Genomic DNA, 27,360 nt, shown 5'->3' with positions numbered 1-27,360 from the left:
TCGCCCCCTTCTGCCTAGAGTGCCGCTTTCCTCCTGTGCCTCACCTCTACGTAACAACAAGGCGTCAGGTGCAGCGCTGGCAAGAAGGCAGTTTGCAACAAATTCACGAGAATGTCCGACGTATGCCATTGCTATCTTTAGTTCCAAGGTTCAGGGTAAAGGAAGTCCTAGGTAAGGTAAAGATAGTTCCTCACTTCTCCCACATACGTTATAAAAAATATATACATGTATATATATAATGCTATCATGCTATCAATGCTATCAAAGAGGCAGCATCGTTTTCCAGCTTCTAGAGAGACGTAAATCAAGGCCACTTCATCGGCCCCTCCTGTAGTATTCTGCTCCATGAACAGTTAACTTTCTACATCAGTGCTTCTCAAAGTGTGGTCCACTGATCCGTGAGTATATTGGTAAAATGTCACGTTTGAAATAAATACATTTAAGTTTTCCGCACTCTCGCGGGAATATCTCCGCAATGGAGCGTTTAACTTTTGATTGCATGATATAGCCCAGCGCAACACCTTCATCACACATGTTGCCACTTGTTTGTACCATTTTCAGGCGATTTGTAATCTGTTCTAGAAAGACGATGTGATTTTGGATATTTGTGGAGTTAGGTGGTCCGCAAGTGTTTTTTTGTATTGGTTAACCTGTTTCACGCCTTCCCCCCGGTACCGGGCGGATAAACGCGTCATTTGCAGGAAACAACGTCTAAGGAATCTTAATATTGAATAAAACTATGAATGTGTTATATCCATGTAACGGGAAGAAACTCAGCTAACTGATCTTTTTAATTTTTTTTTTCAAAAAAAACCCACAATGCTAGCACTCAGCCTCTGAATTAGCCTCGATCGAAAAAACGGGACCGACAAAGGCACATAAACTCACTCAGAACTCCCTTATTACTTATCCTAGATGCACAACCAAACACTATTTTTTGGTGTCCTGGAGACACTGAATCTAACGGTGCCCACCTCAACACTCAGTGATAAACATTCGCGACGCTATCAACGAAAGCGTACATCATCACATGTGGAGCCAAGAAGCTAAACATGTAAATATGGCTCACCTTGGTCAAAAGTGGTCTTCAATGGCATTAAAACGATAAAAAAAACGATGCTGCAGTTAATCCATAGGTTCATCCTATGTGTCTGTGCCTTCTTTGAAATTATTTCTGATAATCCATAAGCAATACAACTGCGTTTTAGTTTCCAAACTCCAGAAGGAGACATTCCTCCAGTTTAGTTTCACTTTCCACACGCGAAGCGGCAACATTTTTTCTTTATAATGTGTGTCTATGTGAGTCTCCTCCTTCGATTCTATTGGCTCTAACGGTCACAAGGGTATGTCAACCAACCAGATCGAGCAAGGGGGGCCAGAGATAGGTCAAATCCACCCAAATGACCCCAGATGGCCCAGTTTTTGGCTAAATCTCTCTAAAAAGGTCAAATTTCACTTGTTTTGCATCAATCTTGATACAGGGTACTTATTATATGTTGTACTTTGGATTCCTAAAGCTTTTAGTCTACTAACCCATCATCCAAGGGTAGTTTTCACTATCTGTAAAAAATAATTTTTGGACGGACACTATAATTTACAGTTTTTTACTATGTAAAATCTGAATTTTCTTTAAAATAAAAAACATTTATATTGATTCTGACACTTCTACATCCAACTCACAGGTTTATCATTACTTTGAGAAAAGATTATTAATTTAACCCTTTTAGAAGGGAAGATATGGTCATTTGTTCTGGGAATGTCATTTTCGAGCCTGAGACCTGAAAAACAGGCTCAGAGTGGAACAGGTTAAGTGGTCTTGGTATGAAAGTTTGAGAAACACTGGTCTACATCAACAGATGAAGCGGATTACTGCTCATCAGCATGTCCATGTTTATTTCACTTGTGTTAACCCGCAACATCAACATTACATCAGCTACGTCAAAAATCTTCTATTCACACCAAGATGTTACATCCCCCTTCTTTTGAAAATAAAGTATTGCTGCATATCAAATTACAATCATATGCAAAAAAAATAATAATATATAAATTCAAGTCTAAGGCACTATATCAACCACTTGCGCATAAGAACCGTATCACTGGGGGAATAAGCTGGTAAATCAACATTTAGTTAATTCTTCTGCAGTATAACCTTACCATTCTAAACGGAAGAGCTCACCTGCCTGCCTTATTCATCGTGTATGAACCGAAGATGTTTTGCTCTGTTTGCAGAGAGTCACCCCCCTTTTCCTCGACTACGGTTGGGAGCTGACATGACAATGGTACAATGCTTCCTCTTTCTACGCACGGATGATAATGCAATCAAATAATTAGCGTGCAGGCCAAGGCTGGCTCTCCAAAGCAGATATTAACGACGCTCTTAAAGTTCCCACTCATCCATCCCAGTGGAACTCCTTCAGCCTCAAAAAAATTAAAAAAAACAACGCGTGCACCGGCTACATGGGTAAGTAATATTAATAGTTGGTCTCCTCAGTCCAAATCACCCACTGCTCAGGGAGATCCCCTCATGCGTTGCCCTTTACGCCATCTAGTGTTAAAATACAACATTACATAACATTGTAACACCGCTCAACTGGAAAGAAGAGAAAAAGAAGAAAGAAGAAGAGACTCCTTTAGGAGCACGGCGTTCCTAAATCAAAGAGGAACTCTATACGCCCAGTCACACACCCGGAGTCCTAGGTATCACACCGAGCTTCATAGTAATGAAACGTTCTCCTAACCGAAAACTGCTGTGCATCCACAATAACGTCAAGCTGTATTACAGCAAAATATCACCAACGGCAGTTGCTCTCCCTCACCGGGCAACTGTATATCGCCATGCGGATAATCATTGGCACGCCATCATCTCCCGTCTTCTGGACATGGCGTCTGCCGTCCTTACGACGACCGTGCATTTCCCCGACTCTTAAGGATGTGCACGGCACATCCTTTGTTTTGGGGGGGATTATCTGCAGGGTGAGCGAGTCGCAGGTCCCGGGCCCACTCACTAGCGACTCTTTCCGGCACGAGACGCACAGATTTCCACCTATTGCCTTACACATTCATAATCATACCTTGTTTGGATCTACCACTAGCTCTCCCTCCATCATTCTCATTTCAGATGATATCGAAAAACTGTCCATAATCACAAGCAAGCAATTATAAAAATTGGATTCTCCCCAAACATCGGGGCAGTCCTTCTAGGATAGGTGCAGCTGCCTCAGTGGCAGCAACAACTCGGGCGCAGGCCTCCCTATTCGAAAGCTCAGCATCGGCTATCAAAGTTCTCTCAAGCCTTACTTCTGGTAAGATCCGCATATAACTGGTGGTGGTGTTCAATCATCATATTAAAATTCCAACTAAAAACCTCACATGTTCAAATCAGCTATCACTATAGTGCTCCCCATCATTTGCTTATTTTGTGTCCACTTTGATTGTCCTCTATGATTTTCTACTTCTGTTTTATCATGCTCTGTTGCCTCTTAGCATTTTTTCACAAACCGAGATCACAGGTCATGTTTCATAATTACCTAAGTGCAATGTCATATTCATGCCGTGCGTATTGCACTTCATTTAAAGTCCCTGTTTCATGCTCTCATGCGCATTTCATGCATTTGACCCAGGAAGGGTTTGCGTCTCAGGCTTGTTGATAAGCCGGGATACGATATCCATGCATCACTGTACTCAAGCTAACGGCTCATGTGCATTACGCTGCCTACACCTCCTTCACTCGCACGGACATCAGCTCCGTGCTGGCAATCCAATGATCTCTCAAGCCTTAAAGTGGACCTATCATGCTATATTTGAATAATATATTGTAGGGCCATACCTATATAAGGTATATTTATACGTTTTCTTTTTCAAAATACCAAACAGATCATGCATTTTAGCCATGCCTCATTTCGCTCTATTTTGCTTTCCTCCACCCTGTCTTTGCATCAGCTGACCACGCCCCCCTGCAAAGGAGGGGGCCGAGTTACGAGCGTCGTGTTACCATGCTGTTACCATGCCACGGCAACCTCTCATTCCCCTGATAAGTCGGCTCCGCCGTCCTGACGTCAGAGGAATGTTCAAATCTGGATCAGTCTGTATCAGATCCGTTGCAGCCCCGTTTTTAGAGATTTGGGTATGGAGGAAAAGAGAGAGGGTTGTGTTTTCTGACACTTGGTGAGTTCCCTGGAACACCGGGGACATATATTCATGTATAAAAGACGTACAAAAGTGCATTTTGCATGATAGGTCCCCTTTAACTCTGGTAAATATGCATATAACTGGTGGTGGCGTTTTAATAGCATATCGGCTATCATTTATCATAACCCTTTCTGAATCCTAATTGTATCACTCATTCTAAGATCACGGGCATGTTTTCTCTTGCAATATCTCGTACGTGTCATGCTTGTATTCCAAGTCACGGCTTCATGCCCTCACTCATGTGCTTGTGTCAAGCCAGGATATCTTATCCATGTATCATCGCATGCCTCAACCATTGCATTCCATGCATTCATAAACCCCCATGACATTTCATGTCTCAGTACCCATGCTAAACAACCCATGTGCATTCCATGCATTTTAAGCCTGTATACTTATTTGCGTGTCACATTCTCATGCTAAAACCTCCTCGGCCTATGCCTCGATACTCTGTTCTTCCAGACAGGTAGGACTGGAACCAGCTCAGGGCGGAGTCAGAGAGTCCGATGGTGTATTGGAGGCGCTGAAGGAGGATGTTATGGTCGACAGTGTCAAATGCTGCAGTCAGATCCAGGAGGATGATGAGAGATGGGGAACTAGTGTCAGCCACCATCAGCAGGTCGTTTGTGACCCTGATCAGAGCTGTTTCAGTGCTGTGGGCGGAACAGAAACCGGACTGGAATTTCTCAAATAGGCCGTTTAGTTGGAGATGGTCCTGAAGCTGGGCGGCATCTACTTTTTCCAGCACCTTGGCTAGAAATGGGAGGTTGGAGATGGGCCTGTAGTTGGCAAGGACATCTGAGTCATAGGGTGTTGTTTTTTAGAAGGGGTCTGATGACTGCAGTTTTAAGAGCCGATGGAACATGACCAGCCTTGAGGGAGCTGTTGATGACGTCGGTGATCATGGGACTTATAGCCGAGATGTTCGATTTGACAAGGGCTGTGGGTAGAGGGTCTAGTGTGCAGGTGGAGGGTTTCATCTTGCAGATGATGTCCTCAACCTCTTGCTGAGAGATCTCCGTGAAGCAGCAGAGCGGTTGGAAAATCCCATGCTGTGGGTTGACAGTAGGGACAGACAGCACAAGGGATGGAGAGAAGAGAGCGAATAGTGGCAACTTTTGTCCTGAAGAAAGTAACAAAGTTATTGCACTGCTCTTCTGTAGTGTCGATGTGTGAGGGAGTTTGTGGCTTGAGGAGATGATCAATAGTGGAGAAAAAACGCTTGGAGTTTCCAGGAGTTTTACTGATGATGTCGGAGTAGAACTGTGACCGTGCTTTTTTGAGTGACTTTGAATAGGTTTTTTTGATGATCCTGATAGATAGGCTAATCTGTGAACAGTGAGTCCAGATCGTGCGAGACGCCGCCCGAGTACACGCCCAGCTGCCTTCATGCTACGTAGCTCTGAAGTGAACCAGGGGGCTGAGCGGGAGAAGCTGACTGTTCGTGTTTTCAGATCCAGGACAGTACTCAGGGTTTTATTGTAGAATTCTACTGATTCACTGACTGTTGTGAAATTTGCAGGGGGGGGGGATTTGCTGCAGGTCCAAAGTCATGATGTCAGTGTCGATGTGTTTCAGATTTCTGAAATGGATTTGACGTTTGGGCTTGATGTGGTGAGACAATTTGAACTTGAAACAACCTTGTGATCCGACACTCCCATCGTACACCAACAGATTTGTGATGGGGGCAGAGTCAGTGATGACCAGGTCAAGCGTGTGCCCCCTGGTGTGTGTGTGGGGACATCAACTGCTGTTTGAGGTTGAGAACATCCAGTAATTGTTATAAGATTCCAGTTTATTATTATGATATAAACAGCAGTAACAGAGAAGCAACCATTGGCATGGTCAGTATTAGATCTCAGGCTCACACACACACACACACACACACACATCCTTTTGCGGATCATGAAATACAAGTGTGAATCCTTATGTGTGCATGTGTGTATTATGAGACTGTTCTGAGCCCATATATATCTATGCCCATAGCACGCTCACAAAATAAGTGCCCGCGCTAAATTAGTGCCCGTGCTCCAGCAAGTTACTGTGGGCTTACGAGAGGCAAAGCTCGTCCCTGCCTCACTTCTCATCGCTCCCGTAGCGGAGCTGTATGGGCTCAGAACAGTCTCATAATACACACATGAGCCCATACAGCTCCGCTACGGGAGCGATGAGAAGTGAGGCAGGGACGAGCTCTGCCTCTCGTAAGCCCACAGTAACTTGCTGGAGCACGGGCACTAATTTAGCGCGGGCACTTATTTTGTGAGCGTGCTATGGGCATAGATATGTATGGGCTCAGAACAGTCTCATAATACACACATGCACACATAAGGATTCACACTTGTATTTCATGATCCGCAAAAGGATCCACACTTATGTTTGTCAATGCACACACAAATGTGTTCCGTTTCATATACATGTAAATAAAATCAAAATACAGAAAAAAGTTTTACATATGTATTTTTGATCCTCACATATTTGTTTTCCGTTTAAAACCGCTGCACCTACAAACACAAACCGCTTTCTGTGCATGGATCGCTGTGCATTCGTGTGTGGGTTTTTTGAGACTCCCCTGACGGTCACCCGATTCGTACTTGTAATTTTTTCTATCTATAGCCAATCAGATGTCTCCTCAATTCTAAGCCAATCACATGAGCGCGCCCCCACGAGGGTAGATTTCTTGCGTTCATGACGTAGCGCTTCATGTACGCATTTTGCGCTGTCCGGAGCTGACAGGTCCATGGAGCCTGCCTGCAGGCGCTAATCTCAGGACATTTCCACTCTCAGTACATTGCCACTTTCCGAGCAGGAAATGCACGCAAATACAAGCCTTTATATTATTAAGGTACAGTGCCACTTTCCGAACCATTAATGAATGCTTGTGTACACAAAAACGGAAGGCAAAACCGTTTTAAATGTGTGTTTCCTGTATGGCGAATACAGCTGCTTTATTTATGTCTGAATAAAGTTGTTGTGAGTGTGGAGGGAGCAGCTACAGGTTAGCTTAGCCTAATCGATCAGTGCACTACGAAGCCAGTGCTAGACAGTGAGCTGTCAACGGGGGGAGCCCCGCCGTTCATTATCGGCCGATATTCACTCTTAATAGTTTGATCGGTGCTCTCTATAAAGGCCGATCATGAGAGCTGGATCTGATCGATATGGACATAAACGCGAGTGAAGTTTTAGCGAGCTGCATGAGAAACTGACGGGCTGTCAGGAGAGAGGGAGGGAGAGAGGAAAAAAGAGATGATCCTTACTCCCGTGTTATTAGCCATATCCGGTCATAGTCCGGTAATTACCTGCTAATGGAAACTCTGCTACACAATTCTTCTTCTTCTTATTATTATTATTGAAACATGACCAGTAAGTTTCAAATTTGTCCGGTAAAATAAATTCTGTCCGCGGAAACCCTGCTCCGGACAGCGCAAAATGCGTATATGAAGTGTCATGAAGTGAACGCAATAAATCATACCCTCGTGGGGACGCGCTCATGTGATTGGCTTAGAATGAAGGAGACATCTGATTGGCTATAGATAGAAAAAATTACAAGTACGAATCGGGTGACCGTCAGGGGAGTCTCAAAAAACCCACACACGAATGCACAGCGATCCATGCACAGAAAGCGGTTTGTGTTTGCAGGTTCAGGGGATTTAAACGGAAAACAAATATGTGAGGATCAAAAATACATATGTAAAACTTTTTTCTGTATTTGGATTTTATTTACATGTATATGAAACGGAACACATTTGTGTGTGCATTGAAAAACACAAGTGTGGATCCGGAAATACAAGTGTGGATCCTTTTGCGGATCATGAAATACAAGTGTGAATCCTTCTGTGTGCATGTGTGTATTATGAGACTGTTCTGAGCCCATAGAGCTGGGAGCTCGGCAAATTTGCTGATTTTGACTATAAAAAGCGATTGGAATCATACATAAATCACCCTTACAACACAGATCAGTGGAGACATTTTATTATTATTACTATTTAGTTTTTCTTTAGTTGTTTTTCCGTTACATTGGAGTATGACAGGTGAGGCTCTGCCTCCCCTGCCTCCCCTGACTGCACGTCGCTGCTCGATTCCATACATTTGTAATTTTTAACACATTTACAAGGCCTGTCTTGAACATTTATGTAATGGGTAGACAAACTATCTTCCCTAAAGCTAAACATCTTATCAGTATCATAAATAAATCACAAAAGACAGTCCTGGAGCTGTGGTTGTGGTTTAACACATATTATATATATATATAATATTTGCATAATCAAGTATGTAAGATAGGATCAACCTTCTTAGAATTGCCAATTTATTCTATTCAGTTTCAGGTTTCAAGTTTCAAGGCTTCCTGTCAGACGTGATGTTATGTTGTGTGGGCCTATCCAAACATCTCAGGAGACTGCAGGTTATCACGTAAACTGAGACTCAGCCCGCCTTATCAGACTGTCAGGAGGAAGGCTGCTTTCGTAAAAGACTACAATTGAATTGTCACAAAGATGAGAACTGTGCCAATTTAGATATGTGGTATCGCCTCATTGCGTTGGTACTGTTAAAGTGTAGTGACCTAAATAGCAACTTTTAAACGGCACAAAACGGCAAATTCAATAATCCCACTTAATTCATATTAATGTATATTATGTAAGTGTTTTAGTTGTTTGATTAATTGTTGGAGGCTTTAATATTCATCATGTTTTTATATGACCTGTTTGTAAACTTTGTATAATCCTTTACCTACAGCTTCACATCCACTTAACACTTAACTTACTCCTTGCATGTAGGAATATGAGTTATCTGCATTTGTTCGGATTAGTGTTTCCAACGTTCCTGTGTCAAGATCGAGAGTACTTTAAACAACACAGCATCATTACTGACAGAGTTCTTGAATATGACACCAGAAATTGTAATTAAGACAGATTGTTTCACAGTGTCAGGGAGGAGGCTGCACTTTCTGTTTCACTCCATCTCATCCAACATCACTCACTGACTGGTGGCTTTAAAATGCAAAAACAACACGTTCACACAAATTGGGATCAATAAAGTTCCATCTTATCTTATCTTATCTTAAACTGGAGCAACCACATTTCCTTTCACATGGCTGGTTATAAACAACCAAAAAAGGTGTTGAAACGGTTGCATAAGAGAGGAGAGTCGAGGTGTTGAGAAGTATGTTAGCAGGGAAGGAATTCTAGCCTGTCACACCCTTAACCTGACCTGAGTCTTTGCCTATCAGTGATCAGACATGATATTGGTTTGATCTCACAGATCAATCTGATGCCTTCGAAGCAGCTCATGGCGTATGACTCCACTGTGACTGAATGAGGCCACTGTTGATTGCTCGATATGTTTTTGAGAGTTGAAACACTGTCCTACAGTTTTAGCATCTTTCTGTTAAACGGTGTGTGCATGGGCAAGGCTCTGTGATATGGTCTTATACAGTGATTTTATCTGCTTTCTAAGAATATTTTTTCTCTATTATATTTTCCTAGAAGTACAAAAATATGCTAAGACCGATCTACCAAAACCCTGCTGGCTACGTTCAACACGTGAGGATTGTAGGAGTTTGTTCTTGTGATTATTCTGATTTGCATTTTGCTTACAGATGGCTGCATCCCCTCACAAAGAAGACTTCATTCTGCTGCCACACAGAAAAGTTTAAATGCTGAGCATAAGATGCAGAAAAAGGAGAGTGAAAGAGGGGTGAGATGCAGCAATGGGCAATGGTCAATTTGAACCACATCTGCTCCATTCAGATGTGCTACAGGTGCAACATACTGCTGATATCCCTGTACCTAGTGAGACTCAAGACTTTTATTTCACCTCATGTGAAACGGGAAGTTTTATTTTAAATGTGTCTTAAATTTAGTTTTTGTTAATGTGTTTTCAAATTGAATGCAGTAATACTGAATTCTGCTTTTTACTGTATGATATTTGTAACACATTCACAGTTGCTTCTTTCGAAAAACTAATAATGAGCTCAAAAAAACGCTGGCGCCATGATGTCTTCCAGTTGTGGGGCATCCTTCCATAACAAGTCTGCAGGGCACAAAACTGATTTCCTTAAACACACACTGAATATATGCTGATATTACATTACATTGATACTATTCCTTGGTGTGACCATCACTGATGACCTAACCTGGGAAAACAACCCCACCGCACTAGCGAAGAAAGCCCAGCAGCGCCTGTACTTCATCCGGAAGCTCAAGCGAGCCGGAGCATCACCCCCCATCATGCTGTCTTTTTACCAAGGCGCCATCGAGAGCATCCTCAGCAGCTGTATCACGCTGTGGTTCGGAAGCTGCACCGCCTCCAACCGCAAGAGCCTGCAGCGCATTGTGAACTCTGCCCAGAGGATCATCGGTGCCTCACTCCCATCACTACAGGACATATATAACACCCGCCTCACCCGCAAAGCACTCAGCATTGCGGGTGACTCCACCCACCCCTCCAACAGCCTCTCCAGTCTCCTGCCTTCAGGAAGAAGGTTCCTCAGCCTCAGCTCGTGCACCACCAGGCTGGGGAACAGCTTCCTCCACCAGGCGGTCAGGATGCTGAACTCTCTCCCCTCCCTCCCTCTCTCCCCCTCTCTGACATCTCTCCCCTGAACTCTCCACCCTGCCTCCCACCCTTCTCCCCTGCCCCAAATGGTCCTGGACTTTAACCCTCCCCCCCCCCCACACACACACAACCTTCCCTCATCCAGCACCAGTCACTTTTCTGCCCATCTCCGCTGCTACTGCACTGAAACTGTACTTTGAACACTTTAAATATATTATTGACATTTTAAATGTATACCCCGTTTATCTAGGCCCTTTTTGTTTTGTTTTATGTATACATAAAAGTGTCACACTGTAGGGCTGCGGGAAACGATATTTCGATATTTCTGGATGTATAACACATGTCGAATTTTTGACAATAAAGCTGACTTTGACTTTGATTACAAACAGTGGACTGAAAGTTATCTACATAAGAAATCTCTTTTATAATTGGATTGCAGGATTTACTTTTCTTCGACAGACATAAATGTTTTCAAATATGGCTTCAAGTCCTTTTAAAAGATCATTCCAACAAATACATCCACTTTTAAGCTAGAGTAAATCCAAATGATGTAAAACATGAGCGAGAGCCAGGGTGCAAGTTTTCAGAAGTGCTAGATAGACCTCTGGTGGGGAAACTGAGAAACAGCATGCCCTGTAAATCACTGCAGAGTAGTGGTGATTTAAGCATGCAGCTTAGTATTTACAATAAATAGAATAGAAGCAACAATTAACTAAAATGAATTTCTGTTCTCAAACGTGACAAAGCTTAGTGAAACTGGATGAGGGGAAATAGTGATCAGGTCAATATTCAATAAAAATAAATAATTGTAGGCCTTTTTAAGGTTGTTGTTTTTCTTTAGAGGGGATTTTGTGATGGTGAAGGATGTAGCTTTCAGGTTTTTTGTAGCATGTCTTTTGCAGCTTAATCTAAAGAACCTTCTTGCATTTTGCATTCTCGGATGCTTTTTCACTTATTTCATAGTCCGTTTTCAAAAAGTTCTTATTTATTTCTTCAAGCGCAGCAGCATGCAGTGTCCAACACATATTGTTACGTTGTTAAGACAAATAAAGCCAACATTTTGAGGAAAAAACGTTAACATTTTTTTTTTTTTATTAACATGAAGAGCAACACAGTCACAAAAGCATCTGCAGCATTTTATCCCAGTGCAAAAAACAAAGACCCCCCGATACAGTTACTGACCTTCCTACATCCTCCCATCAGACCGGCCACATCTAAACCTCGTACCTGCACAACTTCAGCAACTCTTAAAGCTTATGACTTCACATGAAACAGTTGTTCTCTAAACAAAACACGATGGAACATACAAATCCCAGAGCCTCAGTAAAGCTGATTCATTCATCTGATTGCTGGCAGCTGGAGAAACAAAAAGTGTCACTTCACAATAAAACGGTACCATCCATAATAATCCAGGAAATCAAAGCATAAAACATGTATATAAAAGGCATATTCCTAACTTCCATATATTAACACACTATGACAGAGTGGAACAAGTCAATGGCAATACTGTGAAAAACGACTACAGTACCTTTGTCTAGTTTTGAATGCACAATTCTTTAAGGGTCAATAATCTGTAGTACTGTGATCCTTCATTCTGCTAACCCCACATCTGGGCAGGGTGTACAGCCATGTTTTCGATTAACATGGCGTCTCTCAGTGTACACAGCGCTGAGGTAACACTGGTGGGGATTGGACCAATGTTTGTGTTTAAATACATTTTTTGAATAAATGAAACAATGAGATAGCATGACAACCAAAAACAGAGATGTTAGTCTCATGGGGATGTTAGGGATGTTCAAAGGAAAGGATTTAATCTACTTTATTTACTCAATTATCCTAAATATGTAATGACAGTGATGGAGTGGATGGAGTAAAAGCAATGCAACTTGAAATATAGCTCAGTGTAAGTAATCAACTGTATTAGGTTAGAACAAAAGTAAGGGAAACATGTTAAGACACTCTCAATAAATAGCTAGGCTCCTCTTTGATAGGAGCAACATGACTGGTTAACATTGGAATCACTTTAAACCTTCTGTATTTTCATTTGGCTAATGAACAGCTTACTGGACACAGCAGTAATTCCCAAAATAAATGTTCTTCTATACCCTGTGTCTTCAATGTGCACATTAGCCCTTAAAACACAAACATTCAGCAGCAAACTGCTCTGCTCGGATGATCTCAATCCAGAAATACAGAAAAAGTATTTGACTCTTAATTCCTTCCGTCTACATTCCATTGTTTCCTTCTCTTTACACTCCATATACACAAACAACACAAAAGCAAATCCCTAAAATGTTAAAAGTCAAGATGATCGAAACAGTAAAGTCACAGGTTAAAACTCTGTAGGGTTGAGCGTATTTACATTATGAATACAAGTTTAAAAACACACTGTTAAATCTGAGTCTGTCCGATCACCGCACTGCAGGCAAAATAAAGAGGAAAACTGGGCTTATGATGGTAGAGGAAGAACGAACGAAACATTTGGCTCCAGCGTTCACTGCCTGCTCTGACCTAAGACAGGTTGTTGATTTAAACCTGCGCAGTACGCCCTCTACTGGACACAGTGGGTAGGTTTTCAGTACATTCAATCGATGCCAACACAAGTTTGGTATTTGACTCAATCAACCAATCGTCAAGAGTTCAGAATGACAAGCAGCTATTTTGTAACATGGCGACACAAGGTTAGTCTAAGTCTAACAATAACTCCTCTAAAAAGTACCGGTGATTTTAACGTCTCATCGCCTAGGAATCCCTGACAGCTGCATCAACATATATCCGACGATAAGGACTGACTGACAGCACATAATAATAATAATAATAATAAATTGAATTTATATAGCGCTTTTCATAGTCTCAAAGTCGCTTACTTTACTAGAAACAGTAATGTTGACATTCTTCATTCGTCCTCTTTTGCCAGTGGCCTATTACAGCTCACAGAGTTCCTGAGAGCAGGCTGACGGAAGAGTGTGGGTGAAGCATGATTGTCTGATCGGGCGGGAGGTTAAGATGAAAGCCACGGAGGAGAGGTTTGGTCGACAGTATCAAGTGTGAGGAGTGTGTTCAGCATCCGACAACTTCCTGTCAGACGCACAATCAGAGCCACCCTGAGCAAAAATACATCTCACCGGACCAGTCTCAGAAATAACACCTTGTCCACCCAGGTAGAGCAAAACCTCTGGCTTTGAAACTCTGGCCTGGATAAAGAGAGTTAAGAGACAAAGTCCTACAATAGTGCAAACATTGCTGTTGCCCCGACGACATGTTGCATGTCAGCGGGGCAGAGCCTGGATGGCGTTATTAGAGCCATTTTTGGAGCGTGGACAGGTTTTTATCCATCCAGCGCCGGTTCAGCCTGATGGTTTCCAGAGCTTCCTGCACGCTCCTCATCTGAGAGCCACGCTCCTTCAGACTGGAGAAGAAACTCTGGACCTACACCACAACCACACACACACACACACACACACACACACACACACACACACACACACACACACACCACACACACACACACACACACACACACACACACACACACACACACACACACACACACACACACACACACACACACACACACACACACACACACACACACACACACACACACACCACACACACACACACACACACACACACACACACACACACACACACACACACACACACACACACACACACACACACACACACACACACACACACACACACACACAAATAGAAAATAGATTGCATGTAGGGATATTTCTGCGATTTTCTTCATATTTAACTCATGTGTAATACCTGTTGACATGCTGCTGTCACAAAAAAACATCCCAATTTGGCATAAATAAAGTGTATCTACACTAATCTAATTTTCTCTAAATTACCCTGTGCCAAATGATTAATATATGTTGTGCTTTTTTTGTGAACAGAGCACAAAAGTACATTTTATTTACAGTTTTGGTTTTGAATATAATGTCTATATATTATTATAAATTAAAAGTGCATTGTTCTTTTAGAGGGTGCACTTGCCTTTTTATGATATAATTTTATCATTACATCAGTGGCATGACAATTATCTAGTTTATAGTAATTACTTCTGGGCCTTTTTTTTTCCAACACAGTAGTTCTTGTGACAGTCCTCAAAAACATACAAATATAAAATAGCGTACCTGATCAAGGTGTGCCTGTGTGGAGAACTGAGAGGTGACGGACTTGACGATTGACTGGATGGCGAAGGAGCCCAGAGGAAACCTACAGCCAGACACACAAACACTCATGTTGTTTCACCTTATCATTCACATGTGAAATCAGAACGTATTCTCAGTGTAACCTGTATGAAGCTGAAAGGGACCACTCACTTCTCGATGAGGCGGTCCCAGTTCTCCTGAATGAAGTCCCAGACGAACAGGTAGCCAGTGAAGCCGTTACACACCGTGCTGATGACCAGAGGCAGCTCCTGAGTCTGGATGATGTTCCCCTGCAGGCCGGCCTTCAGAATCCTACAGACCGAAACACGTGTTTAAAGGCTGTTCAGAGAATAAACAACACTCACAATACACACATTTCTATACAGCAGAATACAATGTTGGTCAAATCAATATTATTTTTATTTTTTGTTATACTACAAACCTGTTTAAGAACACATTAAGAGAAGAAGAAAAGAAAAGAACAAAGAAGAAAAAAGTTTTATTCTCAAATATTAGTGTTTTTGTATCGGAGATTCTTAACTGTAATCACAGACACCAAGATGAGAAAACTCACTATTGGCATTTGGTTTGGGGCGTTTTATTGCTTAATTTAAAAATTGTTATAAGGGTGGGTTAGTAGAACTAAGCCTCAGAGTGGATTTTTACTGAACTAAGAGTGAAATGCTATGAACCAAAAACACAATGGTGCCCTCTTACGCATAGCTTTAAGGCATGTTCAAATAAATAATTTATTAAATTGAGTCGATTGCTTTAGAAATATTCCCTCTCGATCCTGGCCATGAGAAAACACACACAAACACTTACCACACGATACGCCTTGCGTCCTGAGTGGATGCTAGGCCTCGTAGCATGGATCTCTTCTCTGCATCATAGGTGGCATGTACGTACAGGTCAAACAAGTTCTCCCAATCTTCATCTGACTGTCCAGCCACAGTGAATACAACCTGCTGCAGATCGCCTGGGATCCTACCGAAAATATTAAACATTTTGAAGGTTAAAATTGCACCAAAATGTACTTTATTGCCTACAAATAAAATGTAAGATACGAACTAAATCAAGACACATTTCTTCTTTATGCTGGATATGCTATCTCTGAAAATATGTTAGGGCTGCTCCTGAACCTGTTGTTTCTGTCAATGTGACGGAGAAAGGAACAAAATAAATAGTGTCAGACGTACTTTACGGACTCATTGGACTGGAGGTATTGTTTGAACAGGTCTTTGGCTTGCTTTAAGCAGTTCTCCTCCCCCAGACTGCAGGCCGTCCCCAGCAGGGCCGCACGCAGCTCCTGCTTAGAAACACTCTCCTCCTCTGTCCACGTCTGGTTGTCCATCAGAGAACGAAACTGATGCAGGATATAAGTCTGTCAAATGGAAAAAGAAAATAATCATGAATGCATTAGTAAACAGAAACACTGTACTCAGTTCACAAGAGTGTCCGGACACAACAATAGCTTGCAACTAAAACTCACCAACATCTTAACTTCTTAAATAAAGACAATACAGATATGAAAATGTGTTTTAATGAGAGACTGTTGAGATTGTGTAATTCATGTTTAACTTCATTGAGTACTAGTGTGAATTTGGGCTTTTAAGATTCACACTCATAGATGTATTTCTAATAGTGTATATACGATGTAAATATAGATAATACATGTCAATAAGGTTTGAGTCAGTGATCTGTAATTACTTGAGCTTTAAATGGAAAGGCTTGAGTAAAGTTTAAGATTGTGTACATAAACTCAAGACCTCAAAAGTCTAATGTTTTAAGACAGTATTTGCTGCTTGAACTTAACTGCCTATATGTTACTGTTAAATGTAACTACTTCATATAACTCCTCATCTTATAGCAAAATCCAATGTCCGTCAACCTTTTATTCCCAAAATGTGACCTTCATCTCTGAACCTGTGTTGTGAGTGTGTGTGTGTGTGTGTGTGTGTGTGTGTGTGTGTGTGTGTGTGTGTGTGTGTGTGTGTGTGTGTGTGTGTGTGTGTGTGTGTGTGTGTGTGTGTGTGTGTGCGAGTGTGAGTTAGAGTGTGTGTGCGAGTGTGAGTTAGAGTGTGTGTGCGAGTGTGAGTTAGAGTGTGAGTGTGTGTGCGAGTGTGAGTTAGAGTGTGAGTGTGAGTTAGAGTGTGTGTGCGAGTGTGAGTTAGAGTGTGTGTGCGAGTGTGAGTTAGAGTGTGAGTGTGTGTGTGAGTGTGAGTTAGAGTGCGAGTGTGAGTTAGAGTGTGAGTGTGAGTGTGAGTTAGAGTGTGAGTGTGAGTTAGAGTGTGTGTGCGAGTGTGAGTTAGAGTGTGAGTGTGAGTTAGAGTGTGAGTGTGAGTGTGAGTGTGAGTTAGAGTGTGAGTGTGAGTTAGAGTGTGAGTGTGAGTGTGAGTGTGAGTGTGAGTGTGAGTTAGAGTGTGAGTGTGTGTGCGAGTGTGAGTGTGAGTGTGAGTGTGAGTTAGAGTGTGTGTGCGAGTGTGAGTTAGAGTGTGAGTGTGAGTTAGAGTGTGAGTGTGAGTTAGAGTGTGAGTGTGAGTGTGAGTGTGAGTTAGAGTGTGAGTGTGAGTTAGAGTGTGTGTGCGAGTGTGAGTTAGAGTGTGAGTGTGAGTGTGAGTTAGAGTGTGAGTGTGAGTTAGAGTGTGAGTGTGAGTGTGAGTTAGAGTGCGAGTGTGAGTTAGAGTGTGAGTGTGAGTGTGAGTTAGAGTGTGAGTGTGAGTGTGAGTTAGAGTGTGAGTGTGAGTTAGAGTGTGAGTGTGAGTGTGTGTGCAAGTTAGAGTGTGAGTGCGAGTGTGAGTTAGAGTGTGAGTGTGAGTGTGAGTGCAAGTTAGAGTGTGAGTGTGTGTGCGAGTGTGAGTTAGAGTGTGAGTGTGTGTGCGAGTGCGAGTGTGAGTGCGTGTGCGAGTGTTAGTTAGAGTGCGAGTGCGTGTGCGTGTGCGTGTGCGTGTGTGTGTGTGTGTACCTTCATGCGGGCCACAACACTGGGTGCTTGTCTTTTGTCGAGCTGCCGGTAGATGACATTGAGCTGTAACAAGGCCTCTGTCACAGGAGATGTCTCAGTTTCATTGGACACGTAGTGCAACAGGTTGAGGACTTGGCGGAAGGACACACGTCCCAGTCTGTCAATGAAACAGAAAGATAAAGGAAAGAAAGATGGATAATAACATATTTAAAAGAAACAAACACAGTTATTTTAGATAACTCCTCTACTAAATGTTCTTGTTGTCACTAAAACTTTTTATGATGTCATCTATACCTGGAGAGAGCAAAGATGTTGTGTATGAGCGAGGCGCGGTCCTCGTGTGTAAAGACACTGAGGTCGCTGATCAAAGCTTCGATAAGAGTGGCCCAGCCCTCGTCTCCGTAGTGGACGATGTAGAAGCCGGTGTTTCTGTAGTTCAGCTTCAGCCACTTCACACTTTCTGCTAGCTTTAGAGTCCCTGAAAACACACACAAACATGCACAATTTGACACAGCACGTGATATTCTTGAACCCTGACTTGATGGTGCTGGTTGCGACTTTGTTTTACCTGACTTGGTCTTCAGATTGAACACCTGTCTGCACTCAGGGGCCAAACTGCAGTTGTCAGTCACGTATGTCACTGGAATATTCCATAAGCTAAGAAGAGAGCAAAACACAGTTAGTGTTGTGATGGGTTTCTATGATCATCTGTGTGTGTGGTAACGTAACGCACCTGGACGTATGGGTGGCATCATCAGAGGTGAGCAGGAAGTGCTCCTGTGTGAGGGTCACTTCATCTCCCTTACGGCTTACGGTGACCAATGGGAAGCCTTTCTGTGACGTCCATGAGCTCATCATCTCCGACACATTCTGGTGCTGAGCCGAGACCTCCACCTGCATACAGGAAAATAAATCTAGAGTCTGTGCAGTCCAATGCTGTGTTCACTGATTTATTTCTCAACATTTGAAGAGGATTGTGTGATCTGAAACTTTGCAGCTGTTTTTCTGAAGATTTGTTGTAACAATTTCCATTTTTATAATCCAAACCCAAAGGCGATACACAGAAAGTAATTATGTTAATGAGCCGCTCCTGGGCAGTTCTCTGGGATTACACATTTTGTAATAAAAGTGAAACTAGCTAAAGAGAGCATAATTCAAGCTGGCTGACAGAGGGAGGTAACATGTTAAATGTAGTTAAAGTGATATATGTGCTGACTATAGCACCAAGAAGAAAAAACTAAAAGGCACACACACACATATACACACCCGAGTAAGGCTGTTCCAGAGGTCGTTGGTGACGGTGTTTGATCCACTGAACTGCTTCAGGTATTCAATGATACCCTTTCTGAACTGTTGTTCCCCTGGCAGGGAGGCGTTCAGCATCAGGAGGATGGACGCACCCTGGAAGACAGAGTCACAAAGCATCTGTGATCACAGCCAGAGCAGCACTGAGACAGTTATGACTCATAAGATCCAGTAGAGACATTTCTCTCTCGGGTAAACAATCATCCATACTGAGCACAAGCAGAATACAAAACCAGGACTGTTTGTAACAGCCTTCCACTACACATCAAGTCTTTAAATATGAGAGTGGTTTAGAGAAGTCAGATAAGGGCTTTTCATTGGAAATGGGAACTGATTTTTTTGTGGAATTTGCAATGATATTCTTATTGAGCTATTCTTGTTTTTTGGAGTGGGAGTCATTTTGTATTTACATGTTGATGTGTGTCTTTTGTTTAAGGATAGTTTTACTTTTTTCTGTTGTTAATCATGTGCTTCATTGTATTTTCTTTCAATTCTATCATTTTGGCACTGTGTTGTAAAAAAGTGTTTTCACTTTTCCATGCTGCACTTTATTATTAGATATGTTTCCTTGTCTTATGATCCATAAATAAATCAACCATTAAAAAACCAATCTTGATGTGGAATTTTATGAGATTTATGAAAATGTATCTGAGTAAAAAGCGTACCTTCTCATAGGACACGGAGTCAAACATCTCCTCCACCTGCTCCGGGTTGTTCACCTCGGTGGACACAGCGTGGGAGGAGTTCAGCGCGTCTTTGTCCAAGGCTCTGAAGCGGACTGCCAGGAACAAATTACCCTGCAAACAAACAGAGTTTACTGGAAGGCAGACAATGAAGCACGCCGCTTTCATATTTCTGAGGCAGGTGTGTGAACCTACGATGTCCAGCTTGGGCATCACGGCCTGCAGCGACATGTACTGCATGTAGGTGGCAAAGCCTTCGTTGAGCCACAGGTCATTCCACCAGCTCATCGTCACCAAGTTTCCAAACCACTAAATATGCAACATCAGAAAAACATTAGGACCTGACTGTAGCATAATGCACTGCATCTGCTTCTTTTTACAGACATAAAAGTAAATACCTGATGGGCAAGCTCATGCGCTACCACAGAGGCAACGACTTGCTTTTCCAGAGGAGAGGAATTCTGTCCCACCAGCAGGCTGGTCTCTCTGAAAGTGATCAGGCCCCAGTTCTCCATGGCTCCTGCCAGGAAGTCAGGGATGGCTACCAAGTCTGAAACAGGAAATATGTAGGTGTGTGAAGAGGTAAGTCAAGGCAATGGTGTGTGTAAACCTTTTGTGAAACTACCTGTGTGTACTCACCTAGTTTTTTAAGTGGGTAGTTAATTTCAAAGAAGTCGTTGTAGAACTCCAGCAGTTTGGAGCATGTTTCCAGAGCATAGTCAGTATGCTCCTTCTTCTCTGGCACAGAGTACACAGACACCTAAACACACAGATAAACATCTACACATCAAGACACTTAGCAGCAAAACACAGAACCTCACTGAATACTTAAAGAATACAAATGAAGGAGCCACAGTTTTATCAGACCTACCAGCGTGTTTGAGACATTTTTACTCATGGGGGTGAAGTTAGCAACGATGAAGGCCACCAGGTAGGTGCTCATGTTGACACTGGTCTTTTCAAACTCATCTTGCACGAGGCCATTGACAAGTGGTGTGCTTTTAGCCTGAAACACAAAGCATTAGTACAAGATTAGGACCAACAATAAAATAAGATTTTGCAAGTACCATATCAATACATGAGACATGGCTGCTTGTTTGTGCCCACGCTAAGAGCTTACAAGTCAAAGGAAAATTCTATAGGGCTGAAATGTAAATTGTGTCTTTGTTACAAACGTGACATTATTTGTCAGCTGCAGTTTGGAAGCAGAGAATGAGGCTGTGCACACTGACAAAGACAACGCTGTTTTCAGGTCATAAACCACAAAATTGTCTCTAGGGAACATGCCTAATTTTATTTGAGTTGGTATATACTGCCGTCCTAATGCTAGTAACCACTGACATCACACTAAGCCATGTCAGTAAACATCTGTGCTAATCTAGTAACTTAGAACACTGGTCAAGCCCGTTTGTAGCTCACTAATTGAAAATCTTTCATTATTTGTCCATTAAGTTAGAACAGCACATGTATGTGAGGTGTTTGAACACTAGTTGCCGTACAGTAGTAATTAACCAGGACTTAGTAAATGTTACGGTACCAAAGGCATGTTGGAAAGAGTCATGAAGTCTGTTTTTCTGCTGATTTTGATAAGGAAGGTGGCTTTGAAAGCTGGTTCATCAAAGCACGGAAAGGCTTTCCTCGCTGACAGTGGCTCAAACTGGGTTGCTGCTAAGACCCTGGTGACAAGAGGGGGATGAGCACAGTCAGGTTGAACAAAACACATTTGTAAATAATATTTTTAACAGCAACGTTTTTTTTAAGTAGTATCTGTCATGAGTATCTGTCATAAGGTCTGATGATGAGGCTTTTGATCAAATCCTCTGCAGAACATCTTCCAGCTGTTTTGAAATGCGTACACAACGAGCAAGTGTACCTTTTGTTTCCATCTTTATCGATGTATGAGCTGTTGTAGAAACCACCGTAGGTGTGTGAGAGGTTTGCAGAGTACTCCAGGGTCAAAACACAGGACTGGCCTGCCTTCAGATCCTCAGAGAACTGAACAGCTATCTGCTGCCTGGGGAGGTACTCCAGGACAGTCACAGCTTTGGAGTCCCCTTCACCCAGCTGGAAGAGAGGACGTATGAGTTAACAACTAGCAGACAACATCAAATCGTTTAAAACAATTATTTCGTTCAGGGACAATCTAAATCTTAATTTCTGTACATCTATTTAGACTGAAAATCACCTGAACTTGTTAATTCGGGTTCTTACGCCTAAATAAAATGTATGATGCATGGATCCACACTGAGAAGGTTTCATTATGAGAATGACCAGACTCACAGACTGCAATTAAACAATAGTTAAAGGAATTAATGCGTGAACACTCCCCAATTGTGCTTTATTACAATGATGGCAGATTATGCGCTCTCTTGTTATATTTTACACAGAACAGCAAAACAAAGATTGACTAAAATAAAAAACTAACTTCAATTCTGGCATAACAATATATAAACTAAAGCACTTTCCATGACCCCACTAATACCCTTTCTAACCCACCTTGAAGGTAGCTCCGGTGATGTTGAGTTTGGCGCTGTGCAGGACGATGCGCTTGGTGTTGTGCTGCACAGACATGTTGATGACGGTGTAGCCGGTGAAGGTCATGTCCTCAAGGTTAGGGTTCAGGGTGACCTCATAGCTCAGAGGATGTACGCTCTGAGGCAGCCGGTAGCCGTTCCATGGAAACGGTTCGCCACTCGAAGACGGGGGGTTAACTGGCAGTGGCACTAAGTCGGTGGTCTGGTTGGCCTTTCGACAACCCGCCTGCAGAAGAATGAAGGGTCAGAAAACAAAGGTTATGACAGAGAACTAAAAAGGGAAATTATATGACAGAGATATCAACATGTGTTAAGCGAGTCCTGTTTAGTAATCGAAGCATGATAAAGAAAATCTACCTGAATAGAACTAGTGAATATTCGTCTTACCTTGGTAAAGTTGCATCCAGGTAAGAAGTACAGTACCATGGTCATAGAGGCCACTATCACCAGGAATAACACACATACAACCGTGGTGCGGGCTGAGGGTCGGGAACATGACCTGAGACAAACAAAGTTTAAATATATAACTTTGACTTAAAACTGAGCAGTAGTGGTTATGAAAAAGCTGGGGATGGTGGTGTTGTGACAAACAGCTTTAAATTGGTATCTTGACTAAAACCTTTTTCCATGCAAATCTGATCTTTTAAGAATGGTCTTTAATACAAATCGAATTGGTGTGTTGCCTTTTTTTGTGTGAAGAACACCAATCTAAGAAAACACTCCCTTGCCTTGTGTGTTATGTTGCAGGTTCCTTATGTAAAAGAGCCTGATATTCTAACCCACTGTATCATATTCATTAACAGTACTATCTGGCATTGTCTTTGGGCATCTTAATTCATTTTGATTAGCTTTTTTTACCCTGCAACTGTAACCACATAGTTACCGACGGGATCTTCAATGTAGCTGCTGTTTCTCTACAAATCTTAGAGCAAGTGGTTCACCGAAACCACCACTGCTTGTTTTATGACTATGTAAATGTTAGTGATATATGAGGTCATTCATTTTTTATTGAGCACACAGAGATAACACACTGTTTGACTATGTTTATTACTTTCATATATATTTATTGGCTCAGTACAAGCTGAACCATCTCAAATGCGCTTCCCAAAAATACTTTTGATTTTTGTTCATATTAAGACCTTTTTAGAGCATTACCTTGGTGGAGGCTGCCTGGCGTAAGGTGAAGAGCTGGATCTTTTAGCAGAGCTGCGGTTCATGAAGGACATGCCCAGCAGACGGGCTGAGGACTCGCAGTCCTCCTCATCCTCGTCCATGTCGTTCTCTCCCAGCCCTCGCACAAGCAGCCGCGAGCTACGAGGCTCATACGCCACCTCATCTGGGTCAAGAGCAGGAAACGTCTGCAGAGAGCACGGACAGTACACTCTGTTATTCTCAAACTTAGCTGTGCACTGTTCCCCATTTATAGTTAATAATTGAATTCTATTCACAGGTCAATTAATAAGCACAGGGTTAGATGTGTGTAGGTGGTGAGTGGAGGGAGGGCAGAGACCGGAATAATGAAAATAATAAGGGCAGAGGAGGGTCTGTCAACAAAGAACAGGGAAAAATGGAGAGCAATAGAAACCTTTTATTTTAGGATTAATTAAATAAACATCTTGAACATAAAGGGAACCACATTTAGGAGAGGGTTTGTTGGGTGACTGACATTGAGGGAGGACAGGGGGGGGTCGGGTACTGAGTAACACACTTAAGGTCTTACTTCATCTAAAATATTTTTGACACCGTATGTCGATACTGTACATTGGGAAAATAGGCCCTTGTAGTTCTGAACAGGCGACAGCTTGATCTTCATGCTACAATTAAGTTTCTTAGTGCAATTTTCTCAATTATGGGTAAAGATTATTGCAGCTGACAGATCTATGTTCAGACCAGTGAAAGATACACTGAACTCAAAGTTTGCAAATTAGGATTCTAACACGGTTACTCACAAGTGGTGGCTGACCTTGAATTAGCTGGTTCTAATTTATATTGCCATGATCTTTTCACATTATCAGATTTAACGAGAAAAACACTTGTGCAGAGTGTTGCAAATAAGCATTACAAATGATTGAGCCAGACTGGTCTTTAAAACGAAGACATGCATTGCATGAGATGACGGGAACATACTGGAAACGCAGTGGAGTCTTTGGCCAAATCCACCACATCAGGCTCTTCTTGAAACATGCTGTTCTCAATCATGTTTCTTGGAAGGTTAGCTCGATCTGCAACAAAGGAAAAAGAGGAAATTAGAAAAGTGGAAGAGTAGAATATGTATATACATTGACACATTCACACTGTGCTGTATGTTAAAATATGTGGTGTAATTGTTGGAGTTTGATAGTTAACCAGAGAAGAGTTGTGGCAAAAAGTATTTTTTCAACACAAAGACTTGTTATTGTCACCCAATATGCGGGCAACAAGAAGCCTTGTTTTACAAAGCACTAACTGGTTTTTTTCAGTTTCCTGTATGTAAACCTTCTTCAGCATTTCCTGGTATTTGACCCACATAAAATGGATGCATCAAGCTGGTAAGAAAGTACTGGTTTAACAAAATATGTTTAAAGAGGAATTTCTTATTAACTAAAATAAGAAAACATTGACAAAGTATATATTAAAAAAATATCAGGAAAAAGCAAACACAATTAATTCAACTGGTCATGTCACTAAATTCTGCATTTCCACAAACTAACTAGTGTCTCAAGCATCATGTCGGGTATTATGCCTTGTCTTACAAAAATCATGTGACTTTCTGGCAGGCGACTTCTGCCCTACATTTTTGGAACACTCAGAGACATGTTCAACTTCCTAATTGAATAATATCAAAAGTAGAAAGAAACCCTAAGCAATGCAGTTCTCCTATTTGTTTCACTTTTCATTCTTGGTTGAACAAGCTGAGGATAATGCATTTACATTCTCCGTTGGGTTGTAGGGGAAAGCACAGGGAGACATTGAACACTTACTGAATTCACAGGGCTCTTACAGAAACAATCTCACCAAACATGTGAACGTTGGCTCCCCAAACACAAGACAAGAGGCCAAAAATGCATGAGAAGAATTTAGTTTCTTGTCTGTCCTATATAGTGTTTCTGATAAGACTGTATGGGCTGTCACAGTGTCCCTGTCCCCTAGGGTATGAAGGCCTATTTATTAGCTAACAGCTAAGTAGTTGGTAATGTGTAATGTGCGACGAGGATAATAACTTGATTAATAAATGATTGTCATGTCTACTTCTAATTGCTGTGTTATTGTAAGGAAAGTTATTTCATATTAGCAAGATGACATGCTCAGATAACAGAGGAAGTTGATGTAATGGTTATCATTAATCATAAAGCCTGTTCGAGCTCTGTAGATACAGCAGCAGTGCATGTTCATCTGCTGACTGCGCACTTCCTGTTTACCTCAAAACATTTATCAACCCTTTGTGGTTTGTATTACGCGAGTCCAACCTCTCACAGAAATAAAGATGAATATATGTCTGAGTTTGATAGGTGGTCCACTAATTTAGAAGTAGGTAGGAGACAACCAGCATGAGGCAGATTACTGAGCAACAATATGGTCAGTTTGTTGGTCATTAGAATTGTGTTCTTTCTGCTTCTCTTTTCTCATCATTATCTGATTAAAATGTGATTGTGAAATGTGACTTTGGGTTTTTACTTAAAACACCAAGCCAAGCACACACAGGAAGAAAAAACAGGAAGTTTTATTGCTGTGATTTTATGACTGCTTCCAAGTTGAGGCCAACATTAATGAAATACACCCTCAACGGAGCTCATGTGTGCACTGGGCTTTTTGTTTGTTTTCATAAAGCATCGCACACTCTGAGACCATAGAGAGGTTGTAAAAACAGCCTGAGCTGAGCATGACTTATCTCTCCACACCAACACAAAACACAGCTATCATCAAACCAACAGGCTCACACTGGGCAAACAGTGCTGCTGTGTTTTAACAGTCAACGTGGGCATTAACAGAGGCATACTAGGTTTCTGCAAATACAGACATTGTTTAGGATGTTAGAACAGTGTTATTGGCTTTTTTCTGTTAGATAAACTTACAGTTTGATAACAACAAGGTTCAATAACAGCCCATCCCGTTTTGTCCTTACACTTATGTGCGTTAGCAGACTGATACTGTCTGAGACTCCATACAATGTGACATTGAAATCACTCAGAAAACACAAGGTTTAGCTAGTCAGAAGTCAAGTCCCCCACTCAACATGTGTCCTCGGGTGAATGTCACTGCCAGTGATCTCTATGCTAATGTCCCGTTAGTTATTAGCTGGCCTGTTAGCTTGCTGTTATTGTACTGACATGTTAATTCCTTACCTGAAATGTTGCTGTCAAACGGATCCATGGTTGTTTATCTTAAACAGCTCCTCTCCTCCAAAACAACAGCTCACGCAGCTCGACAGACGTGATGTTTTTTTCCTGGTTGGCCACAACCCACCGCAGCCTGTCCTCTCTCACGTTAGCTACGTAGAAGCTAGCCAACTTCTGACAACTGAAACTGACTGAAAGACATCAAGGTAGCGAACGTTAGCTCGTATCCATAACTTTATCGCCTAGAGCTGTTTAGTAGACTTAATTATGATTGGGGTCTAAAATAAATATAGCCTTACGATTTAAATATGTAAACAAAACATACTCTAACACGCTCGGTACTTTAACGAAATAGCAGATGACACTTTCCGTCCTCCCCGACCAGTTGTTGACAATCTCCCATCGTATCACAATGCTGACATCCTATTGGATGTTATCATCGGAGGGCGGGGTCAGGGCATGACAGACACACGCACGCCATAATGCAGATTTTTCAAGAGGTCGAATTTCTTTAAATTCTTTAGAGATCATCCCTAATCTTCACATCTTTGACCCTAACCCTAACAAACCCCTTAAAATATTAAAAGTAATTGCTTCAACATTAAACCAAGTCCTAACCCAACGCCACATTATCTGCCATCTAAAGATTCT

The 27,360-nt window shown here is 42.0% G+C and overlaps 1 protein-coding gene across 1 annotated transcript; it reads right to left on the bottom strand.

Annotated features, from left to right (window-relative positions):
• Positions 1–11,795: 11,795 nt before the first annotated feature.
• lnpep (leucyl/cystinyl aminopeptidase) lies at positions 11,796–27,097 on the bottom strand. The gene is made up of 22 exons (XM_034122309.1): positions 26,716–27,097; positions 24,521–24,615; positions 23,549–23,751; positions 22,781–22,892; positions 22,356–22,619; positions 21,733–21,923; positions 21,397–21,535; positions 20,731–20,865; positions 20,499–20,619; positions 20,258–20,409; positions 20,055–20,168; positions 19,842–19,973; positions 19,138–19,272; positions 18,605–18,765; positions 18,440–18,528; positions 18,166–18,349; positions 17,872–18,028; positions 16,106–16,290; positions 15,732–15,893; positions 15,078–15,218; positions 14,889–14,970; positions 11,796–14,166 (listed from the first exon to the last, which is right to left on the bottom strand). The coding sequence occupies exons 1-22, from the start codon at positions 26,741–26,743 to the stop codon at positions 14,035–14,037; spliced, it is 3,114 nt and encodes a 1,037-aa protein (XP_033978200.1). The 5' UTR covers positions 26,744–27,097; the 3' UTR covers positions 11,796–14,034.
• Positions 27,098–27,360: the final 263 nt, after the last annotated feature.

Source organism: Trematomus bernacchii, unplaced genomic scaffold (assembly GCF_902827165.1).
Source record: "Trematomus bernacchii unplaced genomic scaffold, fTreBer1.1, whole genome shotgun sequence".
NCBI lineage: Eukaryota > Metazoa > Chordata > Actinopteri > Perciformes > Nototheniidae > Trematomus > Trematomus bernacchii.
Note: the sequence above shows the minus strand (reverse complement) of the source record. Positions and strands in the feature narration are given on the sequence as shown.